We start from the raw sequence: 15,520 nt of genomic DNA on the forward strand, positions 1-15,520 counted from the left end.
CCATGCATACTTAAAAATTTGGCAACAAATCTAGATCTTGATTTTGTTGGTTCTGATTTTATTTAAAAGTACAAGAGTTGGTTTAACCTATATATTGCCTTGTAATTTATCTTGTATCTTTTAACAATTTTTTTTCTGAAGAGACCCAGACATTTTGGATGAGTAAACACTCCAACCTATGTAATCTTCCGCATACAAGATTTTCAGACACATTAATAACACAACGCAATAAAAATTGCATGATATACAATTCAATATTTTATCTTGAAATTGGTAAAATCTTAGTTAAAAAAGCTGCATCAAGAACCTTTACCTGCATTGTTACTGTTTGACAGCCATTCGACTAAACTCCTTGATACATATTTACCCTCGCAACATTATTGTATTTTTTATACTACTTGCATCATCATATCCTCTGAATCTTTTTTATTATACAATATACAGTATTACTATATACATTTTTGTAGTTTATCTGCTTATAATGAGAAATTATAAAAGTGTAATGCAGATTTTGAACACTCGTGTCACCAAATTCTTGTAAGAAAACTCTTTTAAAAATTGTGAACATCATGCTATCAAAACTAAAAAACAAACAGCATCAAATCAGCTGTAGTATTCACCCTATCGTTTGCAAAATTGCAATGTTCGTTTTTGTTATTTAACGCCACTTTTATTTACAGATTTTCGGTTATTTCGTGGCGGCCAATTTATATTGGCAGAGTAAGCTGAAATGTCCGACCTTCGGAAGGAGAACTGACAATCCTAGTCAATTAAGATTGGGGTCGAATGCATCCTCACGGGGTTCGAACTCACAACCTTAGCTACAGGTTAAGCAATTGTACATGTATTATGGAATAAGTATCTCATTGTTTAAAGCATGTCTGGAACCATTCCAAAATGGCGATTGAAAATGTTAAGATGAATTCACCATCATTCTCTTCTCAAAATAACCATGACAAAAAGTAACATAACAAAAATACCGAATTCCGAGGAAACGTCTAAACGGAAAGACACTAAGCAAATTGCACAACCAAAAGCTCAAAAACTAATGGATAACAACTTTCATATTCCTGACTTGGTGCAGATGTTTTCTAGTGTAGACAAATAGTAGATAAGACCTGGGTTTATAGCTAAATGTAATAACAACATAATGAAAAGAAATATTTTGATGATATTTTTATTTAAGCAACAATATAATTTATAAAAAATGAATACATATTGAATGACAAAATATTATATCACAGTTTGTATAATGGACGGTGTCTGATTGTTACTGTCAAACAGTAATGCTGATTACCATGGCAACAATGAAAAAAATAAAATTGTGAATTCAAGAGAAAACAAAACCACAACATAGATTTAAGAGACAGGTTTTTTGGTTGCTAAAATTCATAAAGTTACATAGATATAGATTAAGGAAATTCAAAATTCTTCGAAAAAATCAAAATTCCAAAATTTTAAATTATTAGATTTATGCTATACTAACTCAAGCGTACTTTTCTCAAAGTTTTTTCTTAAAAAATACAATATTCCATTGGTATAACCTCCAATGAAATGGTATAGTACAAAATTTAGCATGTGTTATTCGTTTCCAAGAGGAAATTATTGTTCACCTGTTTTCAAACCAAAATATAAAGCCATATTTTTTTAATTCAGATTAAAACTATAAAACAAAAAAACGTCATAATAATAGAAGTAGTTTACTTGACTAGTGAAGAGGTTTACATTGTTTATCCTTTTTTACCATCAAAAGAACGACTTGTTAAAGTTAAATCCAGAAATCTGGAATTTCATTTTGAAATAAGGAAATGAATAAAAGAAAGATGAGTACTGTGAGTTCATTTTGATGAGATTACATCCCAACAGCAGTAGCACTTTCGATAATGATAACAATGATAAAATGTAACAATAAATTAAATGCGGAAGTTCTAAACCTAATACAAACATAACGTAAGAGCACTTGCTACATGTCAATACTGAAATGGTATGTCCCAGCCTTCAAACTTAACCGTTTTGATTTAGGCTGATACAACACAAACAAACACTAACAAAAATATGGTAGAATGGGGTACCAGTTTAGAAAACACGAAACAAATGATTTGCAGAGAGAAATGGTTGTATTTGGTTAATGTAAAGGATTTTATTTTATATTTTCTCTGACTAATTTCAGATATAATATCTAATGCATAGACCACACCAAGAATTTACAGTTGAGATTGCAAGCAAGGACAATCTCATTTTAAAGAAATTTCTACATAAAAGGGAGAGAGTAAATGAAGTTAACTTTTAAAATAAACTTTAAAGAAAAGTTAAAGTTTGAATGTCTACCTAAATATATTGAAAAGCTTTCCCTATTCTACCATATTTATAAACTATCTACATAAGATGTTAAATAACAAACGAGGTAGGTATATATAATAATGACTACCAGAGGACAGTCCAACGATTATAATCGTCAATTTCCGTTCACAGTATCGACCACAGACGGAAATGGACGAAACCAGTGGACAGGGAACAGTATTGCATCACACACGCTATACGTTTACAAACAGTGTTCAATGTTAAATATGAAAACATCTAAATACAAATCAGATTGTAAACATGCTTGCACAAGTTAATATTTCAATGTGTACTATATTTTGATTGTGTTTACAGTTTTTTCATTGACAGATGGAGCTATCAATGTGATCAATAAGACTGGTTACCTATCCTTTTTCTGTTTCAATATAATAGATCTTGACAACAAGGGTGACCCAAATACCCTATTGTTAAATGGGAGATAACCCGTGTCTTTTACACTGTAACTTCATTGAAATTCAAAAACATTTCAACATGTGGTGATACCAATCCTCACACTGTCTTTTGATTGTACAATGTTTTCAGACAAGATAGACATAACAGAAAATAAATTATTATTCATCAAAACAACAATTTGTAAACAAATTCAATTTTATATTCAAATTATAAAACAATTAGAATGGAAATGATATGGCACCTAAACACATTTCACAACAAGACCTAAAAATAAAACTTTTACCCTCTCTCTAGCTTTCTATAATGACAGTCTCTATTTATGGCATCACGTATGAAATTATATACTTTTGGTAATCAATTACGCTATTAAATTACTTTCTCAATAAGGAAACATTATACCAAATCAGTAATATGCTGATCAAATTTCAGCATTTGCATTCAAATTGAGTTAATTAACACCAAATATAAAACATCAAGATTTATGCGTGTACATAATCTCATAACAATTCATCGACATATTCTATACGATATTGAAACACAGGCACATCTCTGTTTTCATTCATGATATGTGCTGTTAAAGTAAAGTAATAATTTCCTTCTTGTGGCAATGTTATGTGGAATGTCTCGGCGTTTTCCGAGTCTCGGATTTCTTCATCAATGTTATCTTTAAGTGAGTCAGCGTCCAACTCTGCACCAGGGCCAGAATACTCTAACACTGGTATTACAGCCACACCTCTTAGTAACACTGTCACACTTAGTTTACCATCGTAAGTCCGAATAACAGATTTCATACTTAACGGTCGGATATTAAAATGAAACATTGCCGGCCATGTTTTGACCGTGCCTTCAAAGTCTTCTACTGATAACGACTGGTTCATTAACATCCACCTCTTTTCCTTAGGATAGTGGGATAAAATTAAATCGTCTGGTGATGTTGCAAAATAGTGATCAATGAAATATTTCTCTTTTCTTGCTCCGAAACAAGGATCTACAAGTCTGAATTGTCCACCAATGCTCACTGCATTCCATACATGTAAAAATTTAGATGATTGCACTGTATTTCCCGGAAGATAATCTTTGTTTTTAACATAACCTTCGACCTTTTCACATTTAATGCCAGCAGCCCTGAAAAAATATGAAGTAAAAATAATAAGATGTGGTATGAGTGCCAATGCATATATAAAAAAACAATTTGTAAGTTTCATTGTATCTTTTCAATGACTGTTTTTTTTTTTAAATAACTAGTCTACATTGTTTGTACATTTCATTTTATGACTTAGAAAACCTAGTGCAAATGTAGATATATGCGTATTCGAGTCTGCGTGTTGCTGGAATAAGTATTTGAATTTCAGATCAATGCTTTTGTTGTGTTGTCTTATGAACTCAGTGCACTATGATAATGCGTTAGTCTATTTGTATTGTATTGTTCTTTATTTGAAGCTTTTTTAACTTGAAATCGAGTAGTGCTAGTATAAAGGCCACATACACATTTCTTCAACCAACAAACATAAAACAGATGCGTGCAGACACGAAAACCATTTATTACGCATGTTTGTTGCATTAAGTTTGTATTTTGTAAAATAAGGTTCTTAGTTGTTTTATTTACTAACTCATTTAATAAGGTTTATATAACCTTAATAATGTTTATATACGCGAAAACGATACTTGCATGACAAGAGCACATGTCAAATACTCCTATAACATTGACCTTTAATCCTTTTATTGAGATTTGTAACAATTAGCCAAATAGAGATGCTATCAAAATTGTATCTTTCAAATGAGATTCCAATAATCTATGAAGGTTCTATAAACAGAACAGAAAATGCAAACTATTGTTAACTAGTCTGACGAAACAAAAAGAAATTATGTAATACTTCCCAATATAGAAGATTGTGGTAAAGACGACAAAGTTAAAACCTGAGATTAAAAAACAACTTACTTGCATAAATCCTGATAGAACTGCGCATGACTGAGCTTTTTGTCTACTATCTGGCGTAGTTTAGCACATGGGGAACTTATTCGTTTCGTAGTATTTGTGCACTTATCAAAATTAATCCTGACAAGCCACTGGTATAGCGCCATAGCTTTCGTCTCAGTAGATGTTAGACCTTTGGTAATTCCAGCAACAAGACTTTTAATGTCGTTGAATGCTTCAGGTTTCACCTGCAATACACATAAACAATGTAACTATCTATAATACTAAAAAGACGAGGTCCAATTTGTCAGCCGTCATCACGTAAAATCGACGAATCAAAGAATTCAACTTTATATAAAACTAATATAGTACAAAGGTGTAGATTAAAAATTACATCACTCCAGGTCCTTTTGTTTTCCACGTAATTAACATTGCCAATAATTAAGAAGTTCCGGGTCGAGTCCGATACCGATACCAATAGTATATTCACCTGTTACCTTATCTGTACGTTCTGCATCTGACAGGCGCACCACCAAACGGTGTATTCAGGATTAATATGCTATATACACGGGTCATAATCACAGGGTTGACACTACTAAATTGTCAAATTGTTACCTATTGTAGTATTTTAATCAGTAAAACTTTCTAAGAGGTAAACAATACGAATACTAAAAATCTGGACTAAAAATAAGGCGTATAGGTACAGTTTTCAATTTGTCAGCGGGTATGACGTTAAACAACGAATCAAAGAATTCAACTTTATTTATAACTAATATAGGACAAATCTGTTGATTAAAAAATACCCCATTCCAGGACCTTTTGTCACGTTTCCAAATAATCAATATTACCAATAATTGATAAGTTCCAGTTCGACGGGTTCAAACAGAAAGATTTGAAAGCAGAGAAAACTGTGTATCTTAAAATCGGCATGACTTTATCAGATGGCAATACTAATACTAAAATAAGGCTTGCGAATAGTTATATACTTTAATTCAGTCACGGACCCGCGATATCACGGGTGTGCTCTAGTATTTCTTAAAAAGGGATTATGATAACGCTGTTTTAATTTTAAGTTTTCCTTTGACTAATTTTAAGAAAAATACAATTCAAAGGTTATTGTTAAACTATCTTCTCGTTCTAAAGAGCAAAGTAACAAAAATTCAAACTCCAAAGAAAATTCACAACGAAAAATTTCTTAATAAATGGCACAATCAAAAGCTCAAACACGACAAAGGAAAAGGAAACAACTATCATATATCTGACTTGGTACATGCATTTCCGAGCGTAGAAAATTGGGATTTTTTTTGTTTGTTAAACCCCTCATTTGTATAACAGTTCCAATATTGACAATAAAAAAGCTTACTTTTTCTACTCTATCAAGTAAAACATCAGGAATTTCCGATTGGCAGGCTTCGTCAATATCATCCCTTGGCTCCTTGGCGGTATCTGAGCTTGAGTAACTTGAGTAACTACCGGAAGACATGCTTACAGCGATGCCACTGTCTGGTCGGCTTTTAACGCTGAATTTACCCTCCGTCTGTTGATAAACAAAATACGAAACTAATAGATGGCTTGACTTTGGATTTATATAAAAAGATTTTGTTTTAAATATGCAAAACTAAAACCTTGATAAATAATAGATGTGAAACTTGGGGTGAAATAAATGGAAAGCTGCACCTTCTTCTCTCTATTTCCTTGAAATCATTCTTTGTGTTACTTTTGTTGTACTAATTGTTACAGCACTGTTTGGCATCTGTAATAATTTTCTGTCGCTGCTAAGATTGACGGATAATGTTGTTCAAACGGAAGTTGTTTTGTAATTATAAAAAACTTTCTATTTATCATGGTAATTTTGTTGTTTAAAGGAAATGATTAACACGGTAAGTAAACATGAAATTTCTGTATATAGCTGCGAAACAGGAGTTCATTTCGTGCTGTTTTGTTTCTATTACGTTTTTGTACGAGATCAGAAAGTGAATATTAATTAAACAAAAGTGAATGACCATATTTATAACATCAGCTGGTATCCAATCATAAACTGACAAGTTAAATACTACAATACACAACAATACACTAGCATCTAAATGGAGATTGGCATTTCATTTTCATCGTAATTACTAGACTAAGTTCAACCTACAATTTTTTTAATTTTTTTTTGTAAAATTTTATATCTTGCGTAAAGCAAAATATAAAAAGAAGGAAAATTAAGGTGAAAAGTAGAACTTAGTCCTTCAAATTAAAAATGGAATGAAATTTTTTCATTGAGTTTCAATAAAAAAAAAAATCTATACTTATAAATTTTCAAATAAAAATCTTTTTTTTTACACACACCTTTTTGGACACAGACTCCAATAAGTTAGTCTTATATGCACTGTTTTACTTATATGAATACAATGTCTACAGAATTATAAGTGTGATAATAACTAGAATATTAATTACCTCTTCCACTTTCGTGAGGTTGTTATCCTCCATGCCTTCATTTAAAGGTTCCATTGGAGAAATCCCAATTACTTGTGTAACTCCTGGTCTCACTCCTGGTCCGACTCGGCGTTTCCCCGTGGCCACTCTTGAGCGTGCTGATTTCTATAATACAAGATTAAAACGGTCTTAGATCCAGAAAATTAACTAATTTATTAACTGATAAAATTCCTTTCTTCATTTCAAGGATGATTTGCAGGTAGATTCTACGTGAAGATACACATATTTGGAATACGGTACGAATTTAACCCTCTAATGGAACTCAAATTAAAATATACTTGTGATAACAAAAACTAAAACAATAACACACAAAACACGATGACGTAGAAAAAGCTTCTTCTGTTTTTAAAATCGAAATAAAACCTATTTCGTTGTTCAAAACATTTTCGATCTAGCCTTTGTCTGTCCATATCAACAACATTTTGCAATTATTGTATAAATTTAAATATCATTGTAATCAGATGGCACACTATTTTAACAGTACAAGTAAGAGTCGTTGTACGGTTTTACCTTGCGTAGTATCTAGTAACAAAGTTTTCGTACAAAATGACTAACAGTCTTCAATGGAAAAAACCAATGTACAGTAGAAACCCGACCATCTTTGTCACAACTTCCAATATATATTTGATTAACTGAAGAATTTATTTAATAATGCTTATACTTTATTTATGAGAATTATTGATATGTTTCATAATGTATTTTGTTCGATAGGTTAAAAAGCAGGAACTCTATGACAAATTGTATGTTATATTATAATAGATAGTACTATTGACAATTATGTATTATGTAATTCGTTATATAAAATAAGCCGATGGAACTGAGGCTGACTTGCATAATATTTCAAATAAGCAACTTAGTCACTCTTCAAAAGTTCGACACCGAAACAGCATTTGGAAGTCTTACGAAATATTTGCAAGTAACTTTTGAACTACATTTATATTTTGTGCTTATCATTTGGTTCCGACATTGTTGTTAAAATTCAAGGTCGAATTATTAATACGAATTTTTTCAAGTATATTTGTTCATATTTTATGCAAAACAAATTATCCAAATTAAAGAAATTCAAGGTTAACTGATAATAAAATATTATGTTTTCAAGCATATTTTATCATATTTTATGCAAAACAAATTGCTAAATTTCACATTTAAGATATTTTTTACATTATCACTTTAATTGATGATATTATTGTTTACATATCTAATTGTAAATATCAAATGTTAGTTCGATCACCCCGTTCTAAAACGGCACACTAGTATTTATTTATATAATGTACATACATGAACTATTTAAAAGCCCGAGTTGAAGTTGATGATCAATAGTAATAAGAAGATGTGGTATGAGTGCCAATGAAACAACTCTCCATATAATGAAATCAGCACTTAATGTAAAAAAAGGCAGCTTTGAAAAAGGTAACAGATTTTTACTTATAAAATATACGATTAGATTTGCCGACGAATTCCGAGCCAAAGGATAATAAATGTCTAGAACATTTGCCAATAATTTCATTGTCTCGTCCACCTGCATACAAAATTCTTGTACAACAGCATGGATTATTTATGTATTCATAAAATGTAAGGGAATAATAAACAGCTTAATCATAATCAGCTTAGAAAAATGAACTTCAATATGGCATATAAAATAGGATTGTTTATGGATCATTACCAATTACATAAGTGTATTGCTTATCTGTGATAACAGTTATTCTTTTATCATATAGGATTTTTTACACTTGCTACCTTGGCCTTCCATCTCAAGGACATTTTTATCAGTGGCGGATCAAAAAAGAGGGTCCCACCCGCTATTGTGCTTTTGAATGGGGACATATGATTGGACCCCTTTTTATTCTTGATTGGAACGCACCTTTTCAACAAAAAATGACATGATCTGCCCCTGTATATCCCAATTCTCCTTTCATCAATTTATTTCAAATTTCAGTTCAAATTAATAACTATGATAATTATATCCAGAATAAATCAAAAATTAAGTGAGAATAAGAACCCACAAGGCGAAGAGAGGTAGAAAATCCAGACAAAAAAACCAAAAAACCTGGACGATGAGACAACTACAAAACACTACATAACTGCATAAAACTTAAGACTACAGGAACCCCAACAAATATAGGAATTTGTACAAGGTGCCCCGGATGAGCAAGAGTATACTTCTCCCCATGTTATACCCGTTAAAACTAGCAAAAAGACAACATAATTGGTTCCCTCTTTCCAAAACTAGATAAAAATGATTAATTTCTAAACATTTAAATAAAACTGGAAGCTTACCAATGAATTCGTTACATCCATTTTGGTCTAAAACATGACATACTGCTGTTTAATGTGTTACAATTTACATGATAACATGCTCCGATATATCCCTATTATCTCTATAAACATGCAGTAAAGTTTAAAGGTTAACTTTTTTTAACATGAATTCTGTTTTAACTGCCTCCCGCTAACATATTTGTTTTCACTTTTTAAAAAACAAAAAAATAAATCGCTACTAGAATATTGCTTACGTTGATCGATTTATAAATATTTATGACTGAAAAAACGGGTACCTGAAATTAGACCCACATTATGAAATCTTGAATCCATAATATATTTTTATTGTTTGATGTGTAAGGGTCCTCTTTTGTTGCTATTGTCGCCCATTGTTACAATCCTTCCGTAATAGTTTGGTAACTATTGTAAAAGCCAATTAAACCTTAAAATTACAATCACTTTTTTACTACAGTAAAAAGAAAGAAGTCTGATTTGTTAGAGTCGTATATTATGTATTGTTATTCAAACAATGATTGTACCAAATTGAATTTATTGTCAATATTGTTGAAACATATTGCCGGTTTAAGATGCTTAGGGGAGGGCGTTTATATAAAATCAAGCGAGGTTCTGACACGCTGTATATCAAATCTTGACGTTTTCCTAATTAATCTTTTGTGGGTATTACCTAATAAAGTTTCCTTATAATAAAATCTTAAGAAATCTTTGAAATTAATAACTTTTAATTTTATAGATATGTTTGAAAAAAGATATTAATTAGATGTTATTGATGTTGCTTAGACAGACGGGTGATGATAAAAACGACGTGGGACCGTTCGAGTCACAGGTAATATTTTTAACAATAGTAAAGCAGTTAAAACGGATTAAGGGGGGTAGATGTTCCCGAGGGGGAAAATTAATGAAATACTAAAGAATATAAAGTTTGGTGCGTATAACCACTAGTATACATGGGTAGACTTATGAACAAAATACAATGTAGACCTTAAAAGTATACCAACAGTTTTCTTTGGTCAACTTTCCATGAAGGATATGAAAACTTAATTTCATAATAGTTTCCAAATGTTTCTACAGAAAATTTTAGAATGGTAGAATGTTAAAAAAAAATACGTATCCAAGCACTGACTACTGATCTTATTGAAGTGACTGTAAAAGCAATGCATTAGCAGCAGTACTGAAGCCTTAGTTCCTACTTCTGTAAACAACATACAAATGCGAAGAAATGTAAAGAGGTCCAAATAATAAGCCACCAATATTACCGTTTATTTTATGTACGAAAGTACAAACATGTATTATCAATTATAAAAATCACATACTATACTAAAGGAAATAAATTTTCACCCAAGAGGTTCTTCCAAAAACTATTAAACAACTTTGTGGAGACATAACTAGTTGAGATACAAAAGAACGTTTAAGTCAATTATCTGAATAAATATGTACAAATATATTGTAAACACATAAAGATACCATATTATGAAGTTATCTGTCAACTATCGGATACTGGTTATGTATTGCCTTATGATGGCGTTTGAGTATAGTTTTCTGAAAGAAAAGTAGCGGGTTCTGTCTCATTAGTTTATACTCCATTTTTTTTTTATTATTTTGAATATATCAAATTGTTTAAAGAAAAAAGTTAATAAAAATGTGCACCATTAACATGTATTAAAAATATTGTATGTTATTACATGTATCTATGCGACCAAACCAAATCAAAGACATTTTGCATCAGTACTATGAAAAAAAGTTAATTCCATAAGGTGAATACAAAATTGTTATTAAATTACAATTATTCAAAAGAATATATATATTCGACTTTAACATGCATAATTTAATGGAACCATTTTTATATACGAATGATCAAAACTTAGACTAGACGGTTTCTCAGCAACAGTTCAACATGAACTCTTCTGTTAAAAAAGTACATCACGGCATATAAAACTTTCATATATATTTTTTTTATTCAGCTACCTTTAAATTATTCTTCGTATACTAAACTAAATCGATATCATACGATTTCATAAACATTTCTAATCATAATTCATATTCAATATTTTGTTCCATATAAACAGCAATGTAACCAGGTCAAGATTGGCATAATTTCAAAATAACTGTTCAAAATGGCTAGGACTTAGAAATTTATTAAAACGAAAAGAAAAGTATTAGAAATTCTAAATTTAGATTTTATAAATTGTTTTGTTTAACACGATATTGAGTTAACAAATTTTAAATAAAGAAGTGATTGATAACATTGTTAAATAGCATATCATGTTAACTGTGTCTTTATACGAGCGTATGTCGTACTGCAATGTTCTTTTCACAGGGGGTAAAAAGTCGATCAACGTTTCACTGGTTTTCCTTCCCACAGGGAGATAGTATTGCTAAACATTGAATGAAAATACTAGTCTGCTGGGTCATTTCTGGTCATGAAACCCTGGGGCATTAATAAAGACTACTTTTAAATCAATTGTTTTGTAAAAGATCTGTTTCTGCAATGAACAATCCCACTGCTCAATTTTAAATTGTATCCAATATCACTTAAAATTCCAAACGGTTCATTCATTATTTCAGAAATATTGAGTAACATTATTGATAAATATAATTAGGTCAACTAATTCTGATGTTTATTTATGAGTGTTATGACGTAAGATAAGAGATTTTTGCAGTAACAATTTACTATGCCGGGTCTATAATTTGTATAAACTCTATAATAACTTGCAACTACTTAAGTTTTATTTAAATCATTATTCATCAAATTATTACTATAAAATGTAATAAGTAATTTGGTATGCACAGACATCTGATGAAAACTAGTGTAATTTGAATATTAAAGAGTTTAAATAAAATAGGCACTTTACTTATGTCTGTATTGTAAAAAATCGAACTGACACTGCCCACTAAACAATGCTGTTGTATAATATATGAAATACCCACCAGATTTTAAATAAAGTGATAGTAAGTAATTAGGCCACCGTACGGCCTTCGACAATGAGAAAACATAAAGTATGTCTGAAGCTAAAACTTATAATTTTTGTAAAGTTTGTATATAAGGCTATCAGGTACTTTTATTTACATGGAACATGACGGTTTCATTTCTATTTGAATGCTAGGTTATAGTTTGGCAGTTACTCTATACCTAGTTGCTCTAGAAAAAAAACTATAAAAATTCTAGTTTTGAATCATCTTACAATTGAACAAGTTGTAATGCATATAAATGACATTGTGCATGGAAATGGCCATTGTGCCAATAACTTTTGGAGAAAATGGCTCTTAGTATTTGACTTGCGAAATAACCCATTACATAATTATAAGTGTGCATAACTTTAAGAGACAATTGCTCTTTTTCTTTTGACTTGTGAAAAACTATTATACAACAATTCATTTGTAATGGTCATGTTGTAACTATCTGGCAGAAAAATACTGTTCGTTCTTTTTTACCTATTATTTCATTTTCAATTTATTTTTCAATGGTGTGGTACATGTATGTACAAATTTTAAGGATAAAAATGTCGTCTCGATGACTCGCCCCCCCCCCCCCCATTATATTATATATATAATAATTATTTATTTATGGCAGTGCTTTCAATAAATTAGGAAGAAAATGGTTTCTTAATTTTGACCCTGGGAATGGCCATGTCGTAAATAACTTGGATTTACTTTTTAAAGAAACTTCAACAATATCCTTAAAAATGCTACAAAAAATGTAGGGTAGTTTGATTTAACTTTGGTACTGTCGACCATTTAAGTATAATATTATATTATAACACAGGACCTAAAGAGATTAGATTGAAATATTTAATCCTTTTTAAATTGAACAAGACGCAGTTCATGCAGGTTAATCGGACAGCGCATTAATATTTAATTTCACAGTTACTTAAATTTATTTCTTTACATTTGACAAGGCCAATTATTGTTCACAAGCTGTTGATAAAACGATACTTAATACAGTCTATATAGCCACTCTTGATCATTTGCCACAGTGTGTGATAACATGTCCTTGACCTTCACAGCTATAACTTGACTGTATGTCTCCCTTGGAACAGACATGGGCAACCCGAAGAGCATTGTAAGACTACAAACGGTTCAAAGCGGAATTGAAGTTGCACGCTACAAATGGTGCACAGACTATTAAGTTAAGCGATGACAGTTAAATGATCGTCGTGCACATGGAAACGAAGAGTGTACAATTATATAGTAATTTTAAAAAATAAAATATTTTAATGTAATTGCTTACGTCACTGAAAAACTCTGCTATTGTTATACTTACATAAGACATAAAGCTTTATTTAGAGTCGGTTTCATTTAAATCATTAACAAAAGATCATGCATATTTAAAGAACGCATCGCGACGATTTAGGGCTTAATATATTATACTTGTAGTTAGACATCTGTCTATTGTTTTAGACTAAAATGTTACCTTCTAGATTTCTTTGTGTTAGAGTAAGTCATTGGGTTGCTGTCAATGAGACTATACACAAAATCTACTTTCATCCGTATCAATATTAAAATTGCGACTTCAAACACAATTTGAAATGAAACTATGAAAAATCTAAATCTTTTCAATAATCAAACATGTCATACATAGAACAATGAAAACCAAAAGATATATATGAAGCATTCAGCAAGGTAAAGACAAGTCAAGAGTCAATCAACTAAATTCTAGTCTAATGCGGTTTATAAGTATGTTTACGACTGAGAGAATTCTACAATTGCCGTTATTTTCTTGTTTTATAAATACATGTATAAAATTAAGGTTGATGAACTAGTACTTTCAACGTAAACATTTTGGAAACGAAAACTAATTTCAAAATCAAATGAACCGCACACGTGTTATTAAATACTAAGTCTATTTTCAAATAAAGGTTTTCGCCGCTTTTAAAATATAAAAATATAGAAACATTCGAAATAAATTCTTTTAAATAATTCATTTTAAGAATAAATGAAATGCTATTTTCGTTAAAGGACATTTTTGTTAAAGTTAAATGACTTGGCGGATTCTGGCACAAGAATAGTCATAGTATTTATTAAAAGATCGTTTGCACGACGATGACACAGTAGATGCCCTGTATGAACCAACTGCGGTCTAAACAATAACCAGACTGACAAAGACGTAAAGATATGTCGGTTGTAGTTCGAGTCAAATGCTTTATTGTAGTAAATATTTAAATATTATTATTCAATTTTGTCATATTAATATTTTGTTTCTGATAACATCAACAATTTGTAATAAAGACTTTAATGCTATTTATTTTATTTTCATTTATATACGTATTATAGGTATAATTGAGTGAAGGTTTCTCTTTTTTTTTTGCTCGTTTTGATGGCTTATTAACAAAATGTGTGTGTTCATGAGAAGACTGATATTACAATAGACCAAAAGAACAGTGAATGCACCGTATCATTATGAATGTATTTTATATAAATAACTTATTTCTCTACCCATTTATAACAATTTAAGAGAATTTCTATGGATTGAAATTGAATTGACATTTACGTTCCCTTTGAAATCAATTAAGTATACATTTCATTGCTCGTTTTTTATCTTTTTCTTTTGAATAAATATAAGACTAATGATAGTGCTAATATAGTAGTAACATATCACAAAAACACGTTACCTTTGAAATTATTGAAACAACCAAACAGCGTATTCATCAATAAATGATGATTTTTCATGCCTTCATTTCCCCTATTCAAAAGTATTTTCAACTCTTTAATGAATTCTAAATGTATCATTTAATGACAATTATTGATTTCGGAATTTTTGAATAAGTGAGGAGAATGGTATCTATTATTAAATCTGAGAATAATTTTCAACTTCAATTCATTTCTTTATTAATGTGGTAAAAATTCTCTTTGGACCAAAAATTGTAGATATATTTTGTCGTTAACTTTTCTCAACTAAATCATGATATATTGTGTATATGTTGCTACATTTCTTTTTGTAAATAAACATAAGCCTAAACAATACCTACATGTAGGAGTTAAAAACAAATAGTTAATGATATTAAAAAGCAGCATTTATTAATTACTGTTGATCTCGCCAACATAATCCCTCGTTAAAACTAACAACAGGTTCAATTAACTCTTACTAACATTAAACAAAAC

General features: G+C 30.3%; 1 protein-coding gene across 1 annotated transcript in view; it reads right to left on the reverse strand.

The window, feature by feature from the left end:
• Positions 1 to 1,159: 1,159 nt before the first annotated feature.
• Positions 1,160 to 15,520, reverse strand: part of LOC134727366 (uncharacterized) — a 74,247-nt gene continuing 59,886 nt past the window's right edge. Inside the window, exons 9-12 of the mRNA XM_063591779.1 lie at positions 7,109 to 7,252; positions 6,033 to 6,206; positions 4,694 to 4,917; positions 1,160 to 3,879 (exon numbers count right to left, since the gene is read on the reverse strand). Of these exons, the coding sequence (XP_063447849.1) occupies positions 3,252 to 3,879; positions 4,694 to 4,917; positions 6,033 to 6,206; positions 7,109 to 7,252 (1,170 nt within the window). The 3' untranslated portion in view covers positions 1,160 to 3,251. The remainder of the gene's footprint in view (positions 3,880 to 4,693; positions 4,918 to 6,032; positions 6,207 to 7,108; positions 7,253 to 15,520) is intronic.

Source organism: Mytilus trossulus, chromosome 1 (genome assembly GCF_036588685.1).
Source record: "Mytilus trossulus isolate FHL-02 chromosome 1, PNRI_Mtr1.1.1.hap1, whole genome shotgun sequence".
Taxonomy (NCBI): Eukaryota; Metazoa; Mollusca; class Bivalvia; order Mytilida; family Mytilidae; genus Mytilus; species Mytilus trossulus.